The sequence below is a fragment of the Berghia stephanieae genome, chromosome 6 (assembly GCF_034508935.2).
Source record: "Berghia stephanieae isolate SIO BIC M18660-M18661 chromosome 6, UCSD_Bste_1.3, whole genome shotgun sequence".
Lineage (NCBI taxonomy): Eukaryota > Metazoa > Mollusca > Gastropoda > Nudibranchia > Aeolidiidae > Berghia > Berghia stephanieae.
The window spans coordinates 36,410,139-36,425,656 of record NC_088365.1 but is presented as its reverse complement, the minus strand read 5'-3'; the positions used below and the strand labels follow the sequence as shown (position 1 = coordinate 36,425,656).

General features: G+C 36.1%; 1 protein-coding gene and 1 long non-coding RNA gene across 2 annotated transcripts in view; both read right to left on the bottom strand.

Moving 5' to 3' along the window:
• Positions 1 to 15,518, bottom strand: part of LOC144974965 (quinone oxidoreductase-like protein 2) — a 50,099-nt gene that overhangs the window by 21,392 nt on the left and 13,189 nt on the right. Inside the window, exons 2-3 of the mRNA XM_078918531.1 lie at positions 12,733 to 12,892; positions 12,270 to 12,366 (exon numbers count right to left, since the gene is read on the bottom strand). Coding sequence (XP_078774657.1) covers positions 12,270 to 12,366; positions 12,733 to 12,892 — 257 coding nt within the window. The remainder of the gene's footprint in view (positions 1 to 12,269; positions 12,367 to 12,732; positions 12,893 to 15,518) is intronic.
• LOC144974966 (uncharacterized) lies at positions 7,625 to 12,259 on the bottom strand. Its single transcript, XR_013645838.1, has 2 exons — positions 10,282 to 12,259; positions 7,625 to 9,785 (listed from the first exon to the last, which is right to left on the bottom strand). It is a non-coding gene; the product is annotated as an uncharacterized LOC144974966 (long non-coding RNA).

Here is a 15,518-nt window from a genome sequence, read left to right as displayed (position 1 = left end):
TTCACCGCTGATTTTGTTAAACCATAGACAAGTGTTGACATAAAGAAGGTTTGATTTTGGTTAAGATTTAAATAATAGGACTACTATAACATAGTGCATAAGTATAGTGACATGACTGACTTAATAATGCTTTCCACCAGCAATGTCGTTAGACTTTGCAGTTTTGGCTGTAGTGAAAATTCAATGTTTGTTAAATCATAAATGAACAATGTTAGTGATGCACCGTATTTAGTCTATTGCATAATCCATAGAGCATAATAAAGATTACGGCTAGATTTAATCTTTATTTCATTTTAACCTTTACCGCCACTCCCTAAAACGCACCCTATTCTCCACATGTGTAGTCTTTTAGACCCGCCTATAGCTAAATAGAGATTTATTTCTTACGTCTCATTCGCCACTCGCGGGTCCTCTTAGACCCGGTGACTTGGGAAGAGAGAAGTATTTTGTGCCACCGATTCGCCACACGCGAGGTCTTTTGGACCCAGCCCCCCCCCCCCCCCCCCCCGCCTCTCTCTCTCTCTCTCTCTCTCTCTCTCTCTCTCTGAATAATATTAATAATAGTAATAATAATAATAATAATAATAATAATAATAATAATGATAATAATAATGATAATAATAATAATAATGAAGATGATGATGATAATGATGGTGATGATGATGATAATAATAATAATAATAATAATAATAATAATAATAATAATAATAATAATATAATAATAATAATAATAATAATAATACGGTAATAATGGTGATGATGATGATAATATAACAATATAATAATAATAATAATAATAATATAATAATAATAATAATAATAATAATAATAATAATAATAATGATGATGATGATGATGATGATGATGATGATATCAATTTGATAATAATTTGTGTGTTGGTACGTTATATTCGGCTGGTGATGTTACGAGTTTAAAAAAATAAATAAACGCACAGCATCATCTGCAGGTTTGATATCCCAATTCCTTATGGGCTCATTGTGTTGTAACGGAAATCTAAATAGGATTCCACAGTCTGACGTCACGTCCGCCTAGTGCTGAGGAGGTTTACATTCATGTTCCGTTTGGTCTGGTAGCTCACCAGTGTGGTGCTGTCCTTGAATGCAAACATGGATTGGTGAAGGGAGAGATGCTTTTTGTCCTTAAATATCTGAGGCAAAAACGTCTTGTTCCTCCTTACTGTCCCCACAAGAGTTAGCTTTTGGCGCAGCAGTTTTTGGGACAGCTCGAAGTCTGTGAAGTAATTGTCACAAGTGACGTTCCTTCCAGACTGAAAATAGCGCTGGACCAGGTTTAGAACAGTAGATGCTCCAACACTGCTGGCTGTTTTGGGCTGTGTTCCCTTTCCAAGATATGGTATGCCGTAGCACGGAAAGGCGTTGGCGGCATCACACACCCAAAATATTTTGATGCCATACTTGTCAGGCTTCGAGGGGATATACTGCAGAAAGGCACAACGACCACGGAAATTGACAAGTTACTCGTCTACTGTGAGGGCTTCTCCCGGCGCATAGTGCATCTGAAGGGCAATCTGGAACTTGTTCCAAATGTCCCTGATTGGAGCAAACAGATCCTGGCTCTTCGTTGGCTTCTCGTCAAACCGCATGTAAGTCAAAAGAGACGAAAAACGGTTCCGAGAGAAACAAGCCCGTAAAATTTGCAGTCCATCCAAAACATCGAACAACATCTTTATATCTGTCATGTTTTCCTTCCTGGAGCCTGCATACAGCAAGCACCCAATAAGGGCAGAGATCTCATCCCTTGTGCAGACTGTCCATTTCATGCCTTTCACCCTCCTCCCTTCAATATTTGTGTATTTTACGCACTCGTCGATCATGAACGCCGTGAAAAACAGCAGAAAGGCGCTCTCTGGTGTCTCCACATGTCCTGTTGCGGGAGTGCGGTCATGAGGTAACCTCAAAATATTGCGGGCTGGCGTTTTGGTAGCTGCAGGTTTGGTCTTACTCCAATCTACCATCCATGACTTTAGCAGCCAGCATCTGAAGCGATGTTGTTGGCAACCACAGGCAACAGCTCGGTGTTGGTTGCAACCACAGGCAATAGCTCAGTATAGCTGGCAGTCTGCAAGTCATTATCATCCTCATCATCATCATCATCATCATCCCCACCAACTGCTTCGTCCATTTCACCATCCTCAACATCAAACTGATTCTGAAATAAATCTTCTTCAGAGCTGTTCTCCGGCTCAACAGACAGGAGTTGTTCCCATATATTTCTGTCCGCCATTTCACTGTTAAAACGAGAAACATAATTTACTTTAGTTATTGAGTCCATTGAATGATAAAGAACTATGATACAGAGTCTATCCCGGTTTAGTAACGTTAAATGGACTGATAGCATTTGGTATCACAAGCATGACGATGGCTTGTACCGTATGAAGGGACCCCACCACCCATTACTGTTGATAGAAGCCAACATGGAGAGATTGTGTGGAAATAACTAGAAATAATCTGACTCACACTGAAACCCAGGATTATTGGATCTGTTCACTATCAGCAAAAATCATAGAGGCTAGCTAATCTATTATCATCTTTATTTCTTTTTACAACACACTCTGTGTCCGTGTCTCCTGAAAAGAACCAACGTGTAAAACCTGCAATGTCCTTACCAACTTCAGCTATGCACATGAACTGGCTGCTAAGTAGTAGGACTAGTTTGGGTTACGTCATAACCATATTGTACTAGTCTAGTTTATACAGCTAATGATGAATTTATACTAATTACTCACCTCAATAGGCAAAATACAAAACTGGCAATTGTAGTTGTAGAAATATATCGATATTTTGTAAAAGCAGAAGAAATAATATTTGTAAACTGTCGCGGGCAAAACGAGTAGAAAAGGTCATGAGTACTCATGACATAGACTACACACGGCTAGGTCAGGTCATGACTCGGCGCATTCTTTTAGGACACAACAAGATTATTTTGTGGAATCATGCCAAAATCGACGTTCAAAAATAACCCATTACAACCAATTGATACCAAAGTCAGAAAGTGCACTATAAATTAGTATTGCGTTGATCACTCTGTTGTATTGTAAATACAGAAACATCTGTGTAAATAGTAATCTATTAAGACATTCTCCTTGCCACTATTCCAATAGACTTATACAAAATATCTATAAATTTTGCTTTTGGCAAAAAGAATGCCAAATTGGCAACCATAGTTGATACGTAAGTAAGTGACACGTCGAGCACGCGGGTGGCGAACGTATTCCTCTCTTCGCTTGTCGGCGGGTCTGAAAGACCACGCGAGTGGCGAATGGGGCATGAGGAATAAAACTCTCTTTGTGCGTTACCGGGTCTAACAGACCCCGCGAGTGGCCGCGCTAAAGAATTTTATAGGGTTGTGAAAAAAATTCATATAAAATACCATTTCCATGAAAATTTAAAAAACAACTCAATCCACATAACAAAAAATGGTTGAAGGAAGCATATCTAGAGTTTCAAGATTTTATTTACTCATTCAAAGACACAATGACAGAATATGTACTTGGGGTGGGTCTTATAGACCCACGAGTGGCGGTAAAGGTTAAAATCATCCTTCAGTTAATGCCAGTCATTATGCTGCAATTCTTGTCTTTGAAAAGCTTTTCACATTTGACACTCTTTCCATATATTACTTTAGCACCCTAATGATTCAAGTTTCTTTTAGATTTATATAGAAAAATAGTAGTCATTATAAGCCACCAGGTCCATTAGGTGGGGTTTATCCTTGTCTCTCAATATTACGGTAGAAATCACTAGTTACCCTCTGGATCGAAGTGCAGGGTTTGAGGGGTTGGGCCAAGTAATCTCTGCATCACTAGTAATGCATATAGTATAAAAAGACATCAACATGCACGGTAACTAGTCTTCACCACTTAGAATACCACCCAAGTCAAAACTAGCACAGGCGTTTTTCCGGTCACGTCACAGTCAGTGGTCTCCTGACAGGCTAGAATTTTACCTGGTCAGGAGTTAAATTTTGCTGTGTTGCCATTGAATTTTTGGTGTTCAAAGAATTGCAATAACTCAAAATTTTGTTGAGGTTTTAAAGAAATGTTATCAGAAGAATGTTTGCAATGAAATTGTCATGGCATACATTAATTTTCGCACATTAGGAATGAAATAATCATTGTCTTTATGCAGCTAAAAAATAGGACAAACTAAAGCTCTAAGAAATATGACTTAATTGGCTTAAACATTTATAAATTTTATATGTCACCTAGTATAAGAATGATATTTTATATGACAATTGAAAAATACATATAAAATCAGCTCAACTAACGCTCTTTTATTGTAAATCAGAAAGTGAGCTGCTACAGCTGTTTATGCCAACCCCATTTCACTCAATCAGTCCAGATGTTAAGATTTTATATCAGGAATTACTGGGAATTGCATACCTTCTGTGATCTATTTCATTAAAGACCCTGAACTTGTATATTTTATGCTCGTATATTGTCTGTGTGTATGTGTGTGAGTGAGTGAGTGAGTGAGAGAGAGAGAGATAGAGAGAGGGAGAGAGAGAGAGAGAGATAGAGAAGGGAGAGAGAGAGAGAGAGAGAGAGAAGAGAGAGAGAGAGAGAGAGTCTGTGTATAAGTTTTTGTGATTGTGTATGAGTGTGTTTGTATTTCCAGAGAGCAGGCCTAGATGTTTATTCAATTTGTTACTCGTTGGTGTGAAACCCAGATATAAAATTTTATTTAATTAATACCAGACATGAAAAGATCTCGGAATGTTGTCTTACTACCCAACAACAAGTGATATAAAGTATTATACTAATTAGAAATGGCAGAGAGACTTCAAATTTCACATGATAAAGATACACATTTTCTCATTGCTTGTGGTGAGTGCATAAGTATTGTGTCAGTTTGCAATATAAAGAAGTACACATATACAAGTTTGACTCAGACTGTCTTGTCTTAGTCCTGGGGATTGGTTTTCAATATTCTAAAATGTCCATTTCATTTCACTGCTAGCCATGAGATGTTAATTTCAACGTCAGCTATCATCCTTGATGCTTACGAAAAAAATTAATAATTGTAATAAAACAGTACTTATTATTTTTAAAAATTGGTGCAAACCTTAGACAAGAAATTGAACTTTCTATAAACGATAACGATTTTCACTTACAGCGTGCTCATTTTGATTAAAACGTCATGACGTAACTCACAATAAAACGTCACAATTATTTAACCACTTAAGTGTTGAATGTAAAAAAAAACATTTGTTGGTAGTATTGAACTTATTTAGTACATGGACAATGAGCAAAATTATGTACTAAGCATTAAAATTGAAATATTAATGATTTTAAGCAATAATATAAAACAAACATGGAAAGTGCTAGGGGAAGTTATCTTCCTTTGCCATCTGAGTAGACGAGTGCAAGTTAAGGTCAATTGACTGTGAACAGATGGAATGCTGAATCCTGGACACATGATGCTGGTGTAGGTAGATCAAAGGAAACCTAAGTTTAGAGCAGAATTAGTTGCCATGAACAGGACAATGAGTGGAAATATCTATGTGGAATTCGACTATTATTAACTTTGATACAGACAGAGGTTTACGCTTACAAATATAAGTACCAACATTTATCGCGGGTGCAGTAAAATTGGGTTTTTTTCTTCTTTATTTTTTTGTCCAATGAGTAGGATTTTGTGGTGGGATTGTTTGATCAGATATTAATTGAGATATATGTATGTATAACATTATATATATACATATACCATCTTCCTATATAAAGATTAGCAAGCAATTGTTGGTGTCCTTTAAATGATAGAGAAACCATGATAAGTATTGGCTTTAGGATATTTTGGTTTTAAAAGATTAATATGGAATACACAGATCAATATAAAGACATAATTCAAATTATTAACTATGTCACTAACATAACATATTTTCACTTTCAAGCCGATTTCACTTCAAATGACTATAACTCAATAACCATTGCTTAACTAACAATTCTGTTTTCAATATGATAAAATAGAACATGTTAACTATTATATAACATTAAAAAATCAAATCTGTATGGTGACATTTTAATGAAATTAATATTTTTTCCAATGTATTTTGGTAAAATACTAAATTTTAGGTGCCTTTTAAATTCATATTAGAATAATTTATTTCTGGATGAAATCTCTTCATTTAAAAGCAATTTTAAAGAGGAAAGATGAATATTTAAGTAAACTGAAGAAAAACTAACTCATAATTTTATAATTAAGTCAGAGAATAATTTTAAAATGCATGTATTTTTCCTACTAAGTGATCTCCCCCTACTCAATCACCTGCTGTGGTAATTAATTACTCAGTTACAACTTTATCACTTTTAATCGGCAGGTGGTAACATCGTTCAGGCTAGATAACAGAAACTGGAACTTTTTGTTAAATGTTCAGTTTCAGCATGATTTTTGGTGCCATGGGCACAGGACTAACAATTCTGTCACCAGAAGAAAACTACCTTATCCCAGCAGGTAAGGGCCCCAGAGTCATCTCAGGATACTCGTATGAATGGCAGTAGTAAAAGCCTAACACAAGACATTGACAGGAGGATGGAGGTCTTGAAAGCAAAAGCAACAACCAAAATTGGATTTTTGAATGTCAGGATAATTTCTGCTGCAAGAAAATTGGTAAAGATCATGGCAGAGAGGAAGTGCTACAAACTAGACATAGCAATAACAGATGGACAGGATCAGAAAACTTAAGATACAAGAGAAACAATTTTATATATTCTGGCAGAGATGATGATTAACACTTCGAAGGAGTGGCTGTGAAAGTACAAGAAGGACTTGAGAAAAGTATTATCGGGTGGAGACATGGAGGTAAATTATTGAGACTGATAAGGAGACAAATTAGCATGACAGTGCTACGCACCGACAAATGAGGTAAAAAATGAAGAAAAGGATTACCGTTGTGAATATCTTCAAAAAGAGATAGAATTAACCCCCAATCACGATATAGTTAATGAATGCTAAAGTAGGATATGACAACACCTATTACACAAGAGAAATGGGCAACCATGGATTTGTCGAAATGAATAAAAATGGGGAAAGACTTGCAGACCTTTGTGGACTTTACAACTTAGTAATTGGGGGCACTCTTTTCCGACATCTTAAAAAACAAAAGCTTACACGGCAAACATCAAATGGAAGAGACACAAACCAGATTGATCCCCTGATGATTTATCACTTATGATAATGGCAATTTGTCAATAAGGAGGAAAATGTATTGGTCTATCTGGCAAACTCAAGCCGAAATGCAAAAATTACATAAACAATATGGTAGTTACATAACATTATATAATATACTTCTTTTGAATTTTGTAAATATTTAATAATTGTCCTTTCCCGAAAATAATTTTAAAGGCCCACTATATAAACCATACCACAATCCACATCAAAGAGAGGATAAAGGGATGATGATGTGGTGGTGGTTGTAATAGTATTGGTAGTAGGGATGGTGATGTGATGGTGTTTGTAGTAGTAATGGTGGTAGGGATAATGTGGTGGTCGTGGTTGTTGTAGGTGGTATAAGTATAAGGGATGATGGTGCGGTGGTGGTTGTAGTATTAATTGTGAAAGGAATGATGATGTGGTGGTTTTTGTAGTGGTGGTAGGGATGATGATGTGGTGGTGATTGAAGAAGCAGTTGGTCGTAGTGGTGGTAGGGATGACGATGTGGTGGTTGCAATAGTAGTGGTGATTTGATAGTACTGGTGGTAGGGTGATGGTGATGTGGTGGTTGTAGTAGTGGTGGTTACAGGGATAATGATGATGTGGTGGTGGTTGTAAGTGGGCAAGTCCATTGTCACTGACGTGGCATTCAGAGACATTAAAAGGATCTCAGATTTATATTGTAGGATATCATAAAGAAAAGAATGATGGTCTGCAAAGCCACTCCACACTCAGTAACAAAAAAAATGCGGGAGCAAAATCACTCTATCACTGACGTGGCAATTTTTGTATGCCATTGTTTGGATCACTTACTTCTGTTGTAAATTTCTCTGATTTATATAAAGCTAGGAGCTTGGATTTAACTGAGAAAGTCCAATAAATCATACTGATTCAGTTGATATTAACAAAGGAACGATGCCAACTACATGTTAAAAGTTTAGTCTGGCTTTGTTCTGTCACTGACTTGGCAAAAAAATTGTCGAAATTTTTTTTGACAAATAAGATATTAATTACAAATATTTTGAAATAAACTATACATAGCATTAAAAAATTGTTTTTTTGTCCAAAACACATGGCAAAAATCATCAAATTAACTTTAATTCCCCAAACGTGTTACAAAATTAAAACATAATATTCTCTTTCACTGTAAGTACTAAAATCGATGAGCTTTAGAAAATAAAAGCGATTTGTTTTAGACAAGAGATCTTTGTCATTAACATGGCACAATTAATTCTTCCTCCTCGCCCACCTATCAATATCAACAACTGTCATTAAAGATTTCCTGCATTGCCAATGGAGATAGTAAAATTGAACTTGAACTGAATTTCAGCTACGTCAGAATAGAAATACACGTCATAAATGTTATTTGCATCACCTTTCACCACAAAAGTCCTTAAGAATCAATTGGTTGTCACAAACTGCAGCTCCATTGTCATGTGTAATACATCATCTGACAGAGGAAGTTGACTGTTGCTCTTGTTATCAAAGTTGTTAAGTTTGTTATGCCTGCCTGATCCTAATGGGTCGTCATAATTTCATTTTCGTATTTCAATGCATAATTCTTGTTTTCTTAAGAGCCTAAGTTGTGTTTTGCGTTGCAAATTCTTTTTAAGCAGTACCCATACCATCCTCTCTTTCTTCTTTCTTGGCTTATTTCCCCATTAAAACAGATGGTAGACGATTCCATAGTCTGATAGAAGATGTGTAGAAGGAATCGAAGTGGTTATTTGATTTTCGTAGCGGAATCGTCATTCGATAGGAATCAGTGCATAAATAACCAGAGACGATAGTTTTTCTAAGCAAGTACTGCAACTGTCTAATGAAGAGGAAGATGAATTTGGTTTGCAGATAGAGTCACACAATAATTGTTTGCTGTCAGTGTTCCTTGAAAGACTTTTCTTGATTCCACTAACATGCTTCATGTTTGAAGTTGTCATGATAGACACAGCAGCAAACATTTTAATCCCTCTCCGATATGAGCTAAATATGTGCTAGGCACCTGGTAGCAAATCTTGATTTGCCTATCTTAAAATCAAGTTTTTTTTGTTTTATAATGGACTTCTTTCACAGTTGAAAGTGACAGCTTCTTTTGCTTCCTTTATTTACCATCTTTAGTTCTGTCTGTTGCAAAATTTTTCACCAGTGACCATGAGATCATATCCCATTCATAAAACTTATGAACTTCAACGTCTTGGGTCTATCCACTTATCTTAGTCATAGTGGCTGAACTGTCTGCTTTTGAAAATTTATCAGCAAGAGCAAAAACAATGCCGCTTTTCTACATGAATTGCTTGGTAGACTGGATGTAGCTTTTGACAAAGCACTTACAAATGCTTATACATACAGAGTTGAAAGCTTTTTATTTTAGAGCCGCTGATTTTTTTTTTCCCTCTGTTGTTGCTCTGAATGCCACTTCTTTTTCTTTTCACAACTTTTTATGCTCAATTCTTTTCATTTTTAATCAGTCTAATCTGGATTTTCTCTGCCACTGTTTATTCGTTTCCCTCATCCTGAGTTTCTCCTCCTCCATCATGCTCATTCTATTTTGTCTCATTGTTTCTGGTGAGGCAGTTGGAGTCATAGTTCGGTTGAAATCTGGGAAAGAGGGGCAGACACACATTTTATACATTAATAACCAACAGAAACCCAACAATTATCAATACATTTTAAAATTTCAATGACTCCCATGCATTGTTGTTAATATCTTATGCATGGGACAATTACTTCTTAACAAACCGGATATTTCGTTATATAGTGCCACGTCAGTGACAAAAAATGTGCCACGTCAGTGACCATCCCATTTATTTTTCTGATCACTTTCTTCTTACCATTTACTGGTAATCAAATAGTAAGATCGATATTTAAGTGTACACAAAAAGATAAATCAAGAAAATCATTGCATCAATATGAAAAAAAGATTATGTACTTTTTTGTCACTGACGTGGTATTCATATCTAGGGTAAGTTGTCAAACTGATAAACCAGGAACATAATGTCATCTCAATCTTTTGTAAAATTGTAACCAAACCAATTACATAACAAATCTAAATTAAACAGCAATAATAAAACAAAATCAATAAAAATTCACTTACTTTAATGTCTGCCACATTGGCTCCACATTCATTGAGTTTTGGAGATGAAAACAGTAGGACAGCTCCGTTGTTTTTAAGAAAATTAAAAATTCAATTATCCTGGATGGTAAAAAGTACAATTAAGATCACCAGTTAATAGATTTATTTTTTGACCTTAGTGATGATTTTTTATGGACTTGCCCAAGTAGTAGTGGTGATAGGAATGATGGTGTGGTGGTTGTTGTAGTGGTGCTGGTAGGGATGATGATGTGGTGGTGTTAGGAATGGTAGGGATGTTGATGTAGTAGTTGTGGCAAGTCTTTTTATTCATAGAAAAATTTGATGGTGGTGGACGGAGATAAAACACCATTTAGATGGAAATCTGCCTTTAGGCGGATAATTCTCAGCCCTGAATCTTGGATCCTATGAAACCTTGAATTTAATGATACTTTAAAAATCACAAGATTTTTTTTTCCTATTTGACACTACTAATGCTACCTCACATTCAACATAAAAACAGACCTCTGTTAAAATAAAGTAATCAAAACTGCAAAGAGCATCTTGCATCGCTTTCCAGATTCATTTCACATTATACACTAACAATCAGGTATAGGTGTAGTGTTGGGAGCATTGCGTTTGAGTGAGTGCATTTCACTCAATAACTCAATGCCTGTAGTAGTGACACTCACAGTCACATCGTAATGCGGACCTGCCTACTATTATGAAAAATTCATAGAATTACGAAATATTGGCTCCAATTTCAGAACTTCATGAGCATCTCTAAGCCATTAAAACTTATTGAAAATGAAAGTTGATGCCAGACTACATAATTTTAAGGATTTTGAAGTGTTATTCAAACACTGTGATGGTAAATTGTTGATTTTTAAATTTAACTTTAGCGACTACAAATTTTATCTCCTTAAAATTACAAATTTTTAGATGTCCAAGTAGGCAGGCCTGTCGTAATGGGAGAATTCCAGCTCTCTTTGTGTGGCTATATAATAATAATAATAATAATAGATCTTTATTGTCCATAAATATGGCAATTTGTCATTTAGTTACACTTGTTATAACGTTAAACGATAACTGTAACATTGAACAGATATTTCACTCCTACTTATTTTCTCTCTCTCTCATACCATATGCACATGGTAAATTGGTTAACCCTCTCCTAACCAATTATACGAAAATTGTCACATTTGTTATGATACAACAAACTTCTTTATAAGTCAAATTTGTCTTGTACCTCATAAAATTTGAAGAAAAGCCTTTGTTATATTTATATCAACTTACTTAATGCTGATTTGTAGAACTTGTTTTCCTGAACAAAATTATGTTTAGCATGAAATTATTGTTTTTGAATTTGAGTTCAAAAAATCTATTTTAATGTTGAGTTGGTATGACATTTCAGGAAAAATCCTGAAAATTGTCAGTAAGGAGAGAGTTAAGTATGTGTATCATTGCAAAGGGCCTTGAGTGATGATTGTGAAAATCAATGGAACTCATGGGAGTGAGATTGCATTTCTAAAACGATGGCCATGAAGAGGGGGAGGGGGTAAAATTCCATTAATCGTAAGCCAGTTTAGTAGTCAATCCTACGAGTGTTGTGGTGCAATGTGGCAAGTAAAACGGGTAATCCAGTTATTTTCATAAACTTTAAGTACTTAAAAAGTTAAATCCATTGTATATTGTCAAAAGTGACACTCTGGATTCAAAGAATATTTGGTTATAATGAACATTGGCCTCCAGTCCGGTTGATTTTGTTGTAACTGAGGTGCACCGTAAATAACTCAGGACTCGGGTATCCCCTTGAGTTGAAATTTGAAATGTGTGTCTCATTCACCATTAGTATGCGGAATGTTCAGCCATGATTTACACCATCCCTTCATTGAATAAGAAACTAAATAGTAACTTCAATATTTTAAGGATAGTAGTGATGATTAACTGTTGCATTTAATTGTAGGTAAGCCTAGCCTCACAGTTGTGGGCCGAAAGGCATGTGGACATACCCGGTGTGAAGGGTAATTTTGGTCTCTCTTGATACAATCCCTTACACATCAATATGTCTGCAAAGTTGACACCATTACCATGCACAGAGATAAGGACCTGCGTTGAAAAAGATAACATTGATAGATATGACTTTGGATTTGGTATATTGTACCAGGTTTTATTCCATATATTATAAAATATGTTAAAATATTCCAAATGAGCAACCAAACTGTGTGTAGTATTAAATCACACTTATTCATTTTTTACTTGTATGGAGTACACAGCTTAATAAATTGACCTAATACTGAATGCACCCCTGTACATGAATTGAAGTTGTATTGTGGCTGCATTGTGCTTTTTTCTCATTTATTATCAAGACATGCTGAAATATGATTAGTTATCATGGAACCTCCATGCTTATCGCTATGTAATCAGTATATTTAGTGTGCAGAAGAAAAGTATTAAACGAGTAATTGTTGGTACCTCATTGGAAACAAGTTGTGAAGGGCAAGACTGCTCTTGTAACTCAAGAGGCTGACCAAGCTTCGTGCAAACAGCAGACTTGTACGTTCTTGATGCATTCAAGGAAGGAAGGAGTCTGTGGTGCTGCCCCTTTACTCCCCTTTTAAGGAAAGATGAGCACCTGATTGAAATGTTTGAGGAAATAAGATATGGCAAATAAATGGCATAAAATTATTATGATGGCAGTCATCCCTTTAACCAAAGAATAAACTATCGTGAAAAGTAAATTTTCGCTTTTTCACATTATATCGAAACCAATGTAAAACCTTTCACCACATCCTGAGACAAGATCCTGAAATACCAGCAAATAAATCTATGTCATTCTACTTCCCCAATTTGGGACCCATACACAAAGAATGCCCAGTCACCTCATTGCCAATTACACTCAACAACGATCTCAAAAGATTGCCAAACGTCGATCTCCACCATGAACGTAAAAGAAAGGACCTTCAACAAAGTGGATGTTGTCTTCTTTTTCCTTTGTTATAATAAGATGACTTCTGCCATGTGCAAGCCCATACCCATTTTATTTGGACATTGGGTCTAAATCTCAAGTGTTTACCTTAGATACCTCTTAATTCACTATAAAATACTCTCGGAAGTCTTTGCGATTTTTGCAATCATAAGAGCTACTATGATATAAATCTTTATCTCAATTAACTTTAGGCTTATAAAATTCACACTACTTTTCCCTTTTTTTTATGAAATGGAATGCCTCGGCATAGTTGCTTGCTCTTCATCTCCCTGGTCATCTCCATTACACATGGTTAAAACCAAACTGTGACTGGAGGCCATGTGGAGTCTATCGTAGACTAAACAGTTCTACAAAAGATGACTTATATCCCCTCCCAAACATCCAAGATTTGAACACTAATCTTAAAGGGAAAACAATTTTTTTAAAAATTGACCTCATACATGGATACAACCAGATACCAATTGCAGAGGAAAATGTACCAAAAACTGCAGTCATAACCCCTATCGGTCTATGAATTTCTCAAAATGCCATTCGGTTTAAAGAACGCAGCCCAAGCATTTCAAAGGCTGATGGATGGTATTCTGCATGATGTGGATTGTTGTTTTGAATATCTTGACAACATACTGGATTCAAGTGCCACCCCCGAAGCATTTGAAAGTGATTTATATAAGGTTTTCAACCTGTTGGTGGAAAACGGTCTAGTGGTTAATGTCAAAACGCAAAATACATATTCTTGCCCCTGCAGAGATGCTTCACCATCCCAGCACTGATGAACCAACTTGACTTTCTGTAGATGCATCTGATTTGGCAATAGGTGATGAGCTTGCTCAACTCTTCCAGGGCATTTGGAAGCCCATTGCATTTTTTTCAAGAAAGCTGACACCCACTCAACGGCGCTATTCAACTTTTGATCAGGAATTACTTGCTAGCCACAGTGCAATAAAGCATTTCCGATACTTCATAGAAGGAAGATCATCCTTTGTTGTAACCGATCACAAACCCCTGACTTTGGCACTAAATAGCCTTTCAGACAGATCTCAATGACAAGAACGTCAGCTCTCGTACATTGCCGAATTCACAACAGGTATTAGATACGTCAAAGGAACTGAAAACATTGTACCCGATATATTATGACGAGCTCCAACAGACAATCTGGAGCCATTCATTTAATCTGTGGCATATGTTCCTGTCATTGATTTCATTCAATTATCAGCAGCACAATGTAATGACCCTCGGGTAGCGGACCTGCTGCCTAACCCAGGATTATTAAAGCTCCAGGAAATACAAATAGAAGGGGTCCCGACACTGTGTGCCATTTCCATCGCACCATTGCGAATAACGAAAACGAACGCTATCTACTATTCACAATACTACTGCAAATAGAGGAAATCATTATTTACGGCCATGTGGTATGACACTTGCTTTCGGAAGGTCCTGGGTTCGAGCTTCGCTCAGTGCAAAGTTGAGTGTAGTGGTAACATTACCACTTTAATATTGTCATTATTATTATGTAATGAACCATTACTTATTGTTTTATTGTTTACTTCCTGGTTGAGGTTACTTTCACTTTCAATATTCTAGTTAACGGTCTATCTGTATTTCAATAAGGCTATCCTATTCCCTGAAACAATCCAGTGTCATCTAATGATTTCAAAGTCATCATAACACTACATGGTATCAGAAGTGGAGAAAATTCATTGATTATTATAGTGTTTATCATATTTCGGATGGTGAATCACAGGTATATTGAATAATGTCCAAGATACCAGTACCAAAACAGTTGGAAACAACGTCCAACATCGCTTTAAATTGGAAACGGTTCAAAAGGGATTGGAAGAATTATGAAATTGCTAGTAAATTGAGTCAAGAATCAGAGGAAGTGAGACTCGCAACACTGTTGGCAGTGATCGGCAATGATGCTCTTGAAATTTATGATGGACTTTTTGTCACAGAAAATGAAAGTCGTACTGTGGATGAAGTGTTAGAAGCATTTAACTCATTTTGCATCGGAAAGACTAATGAAACTTACGAACGGTTTGTCTTTAACATGAGAGAGCAAAAAGAAGGTGAGTCAATAGACACCTATCTTGCAGAATTGAGGAAACTGGTCAAAACTTGCAACTACGGAAGTCTTGAAGATGACTTGATCAGAGACCGAATAGTGATAGGCATCAATAGTGAGGAGATAAGAAGAAAATTGCTTGAATGCTGTGATCTCACTTTACAAAAAACGGTGGACATGGTGCGGTCAATAGAAATAGCAGTTCGCCAA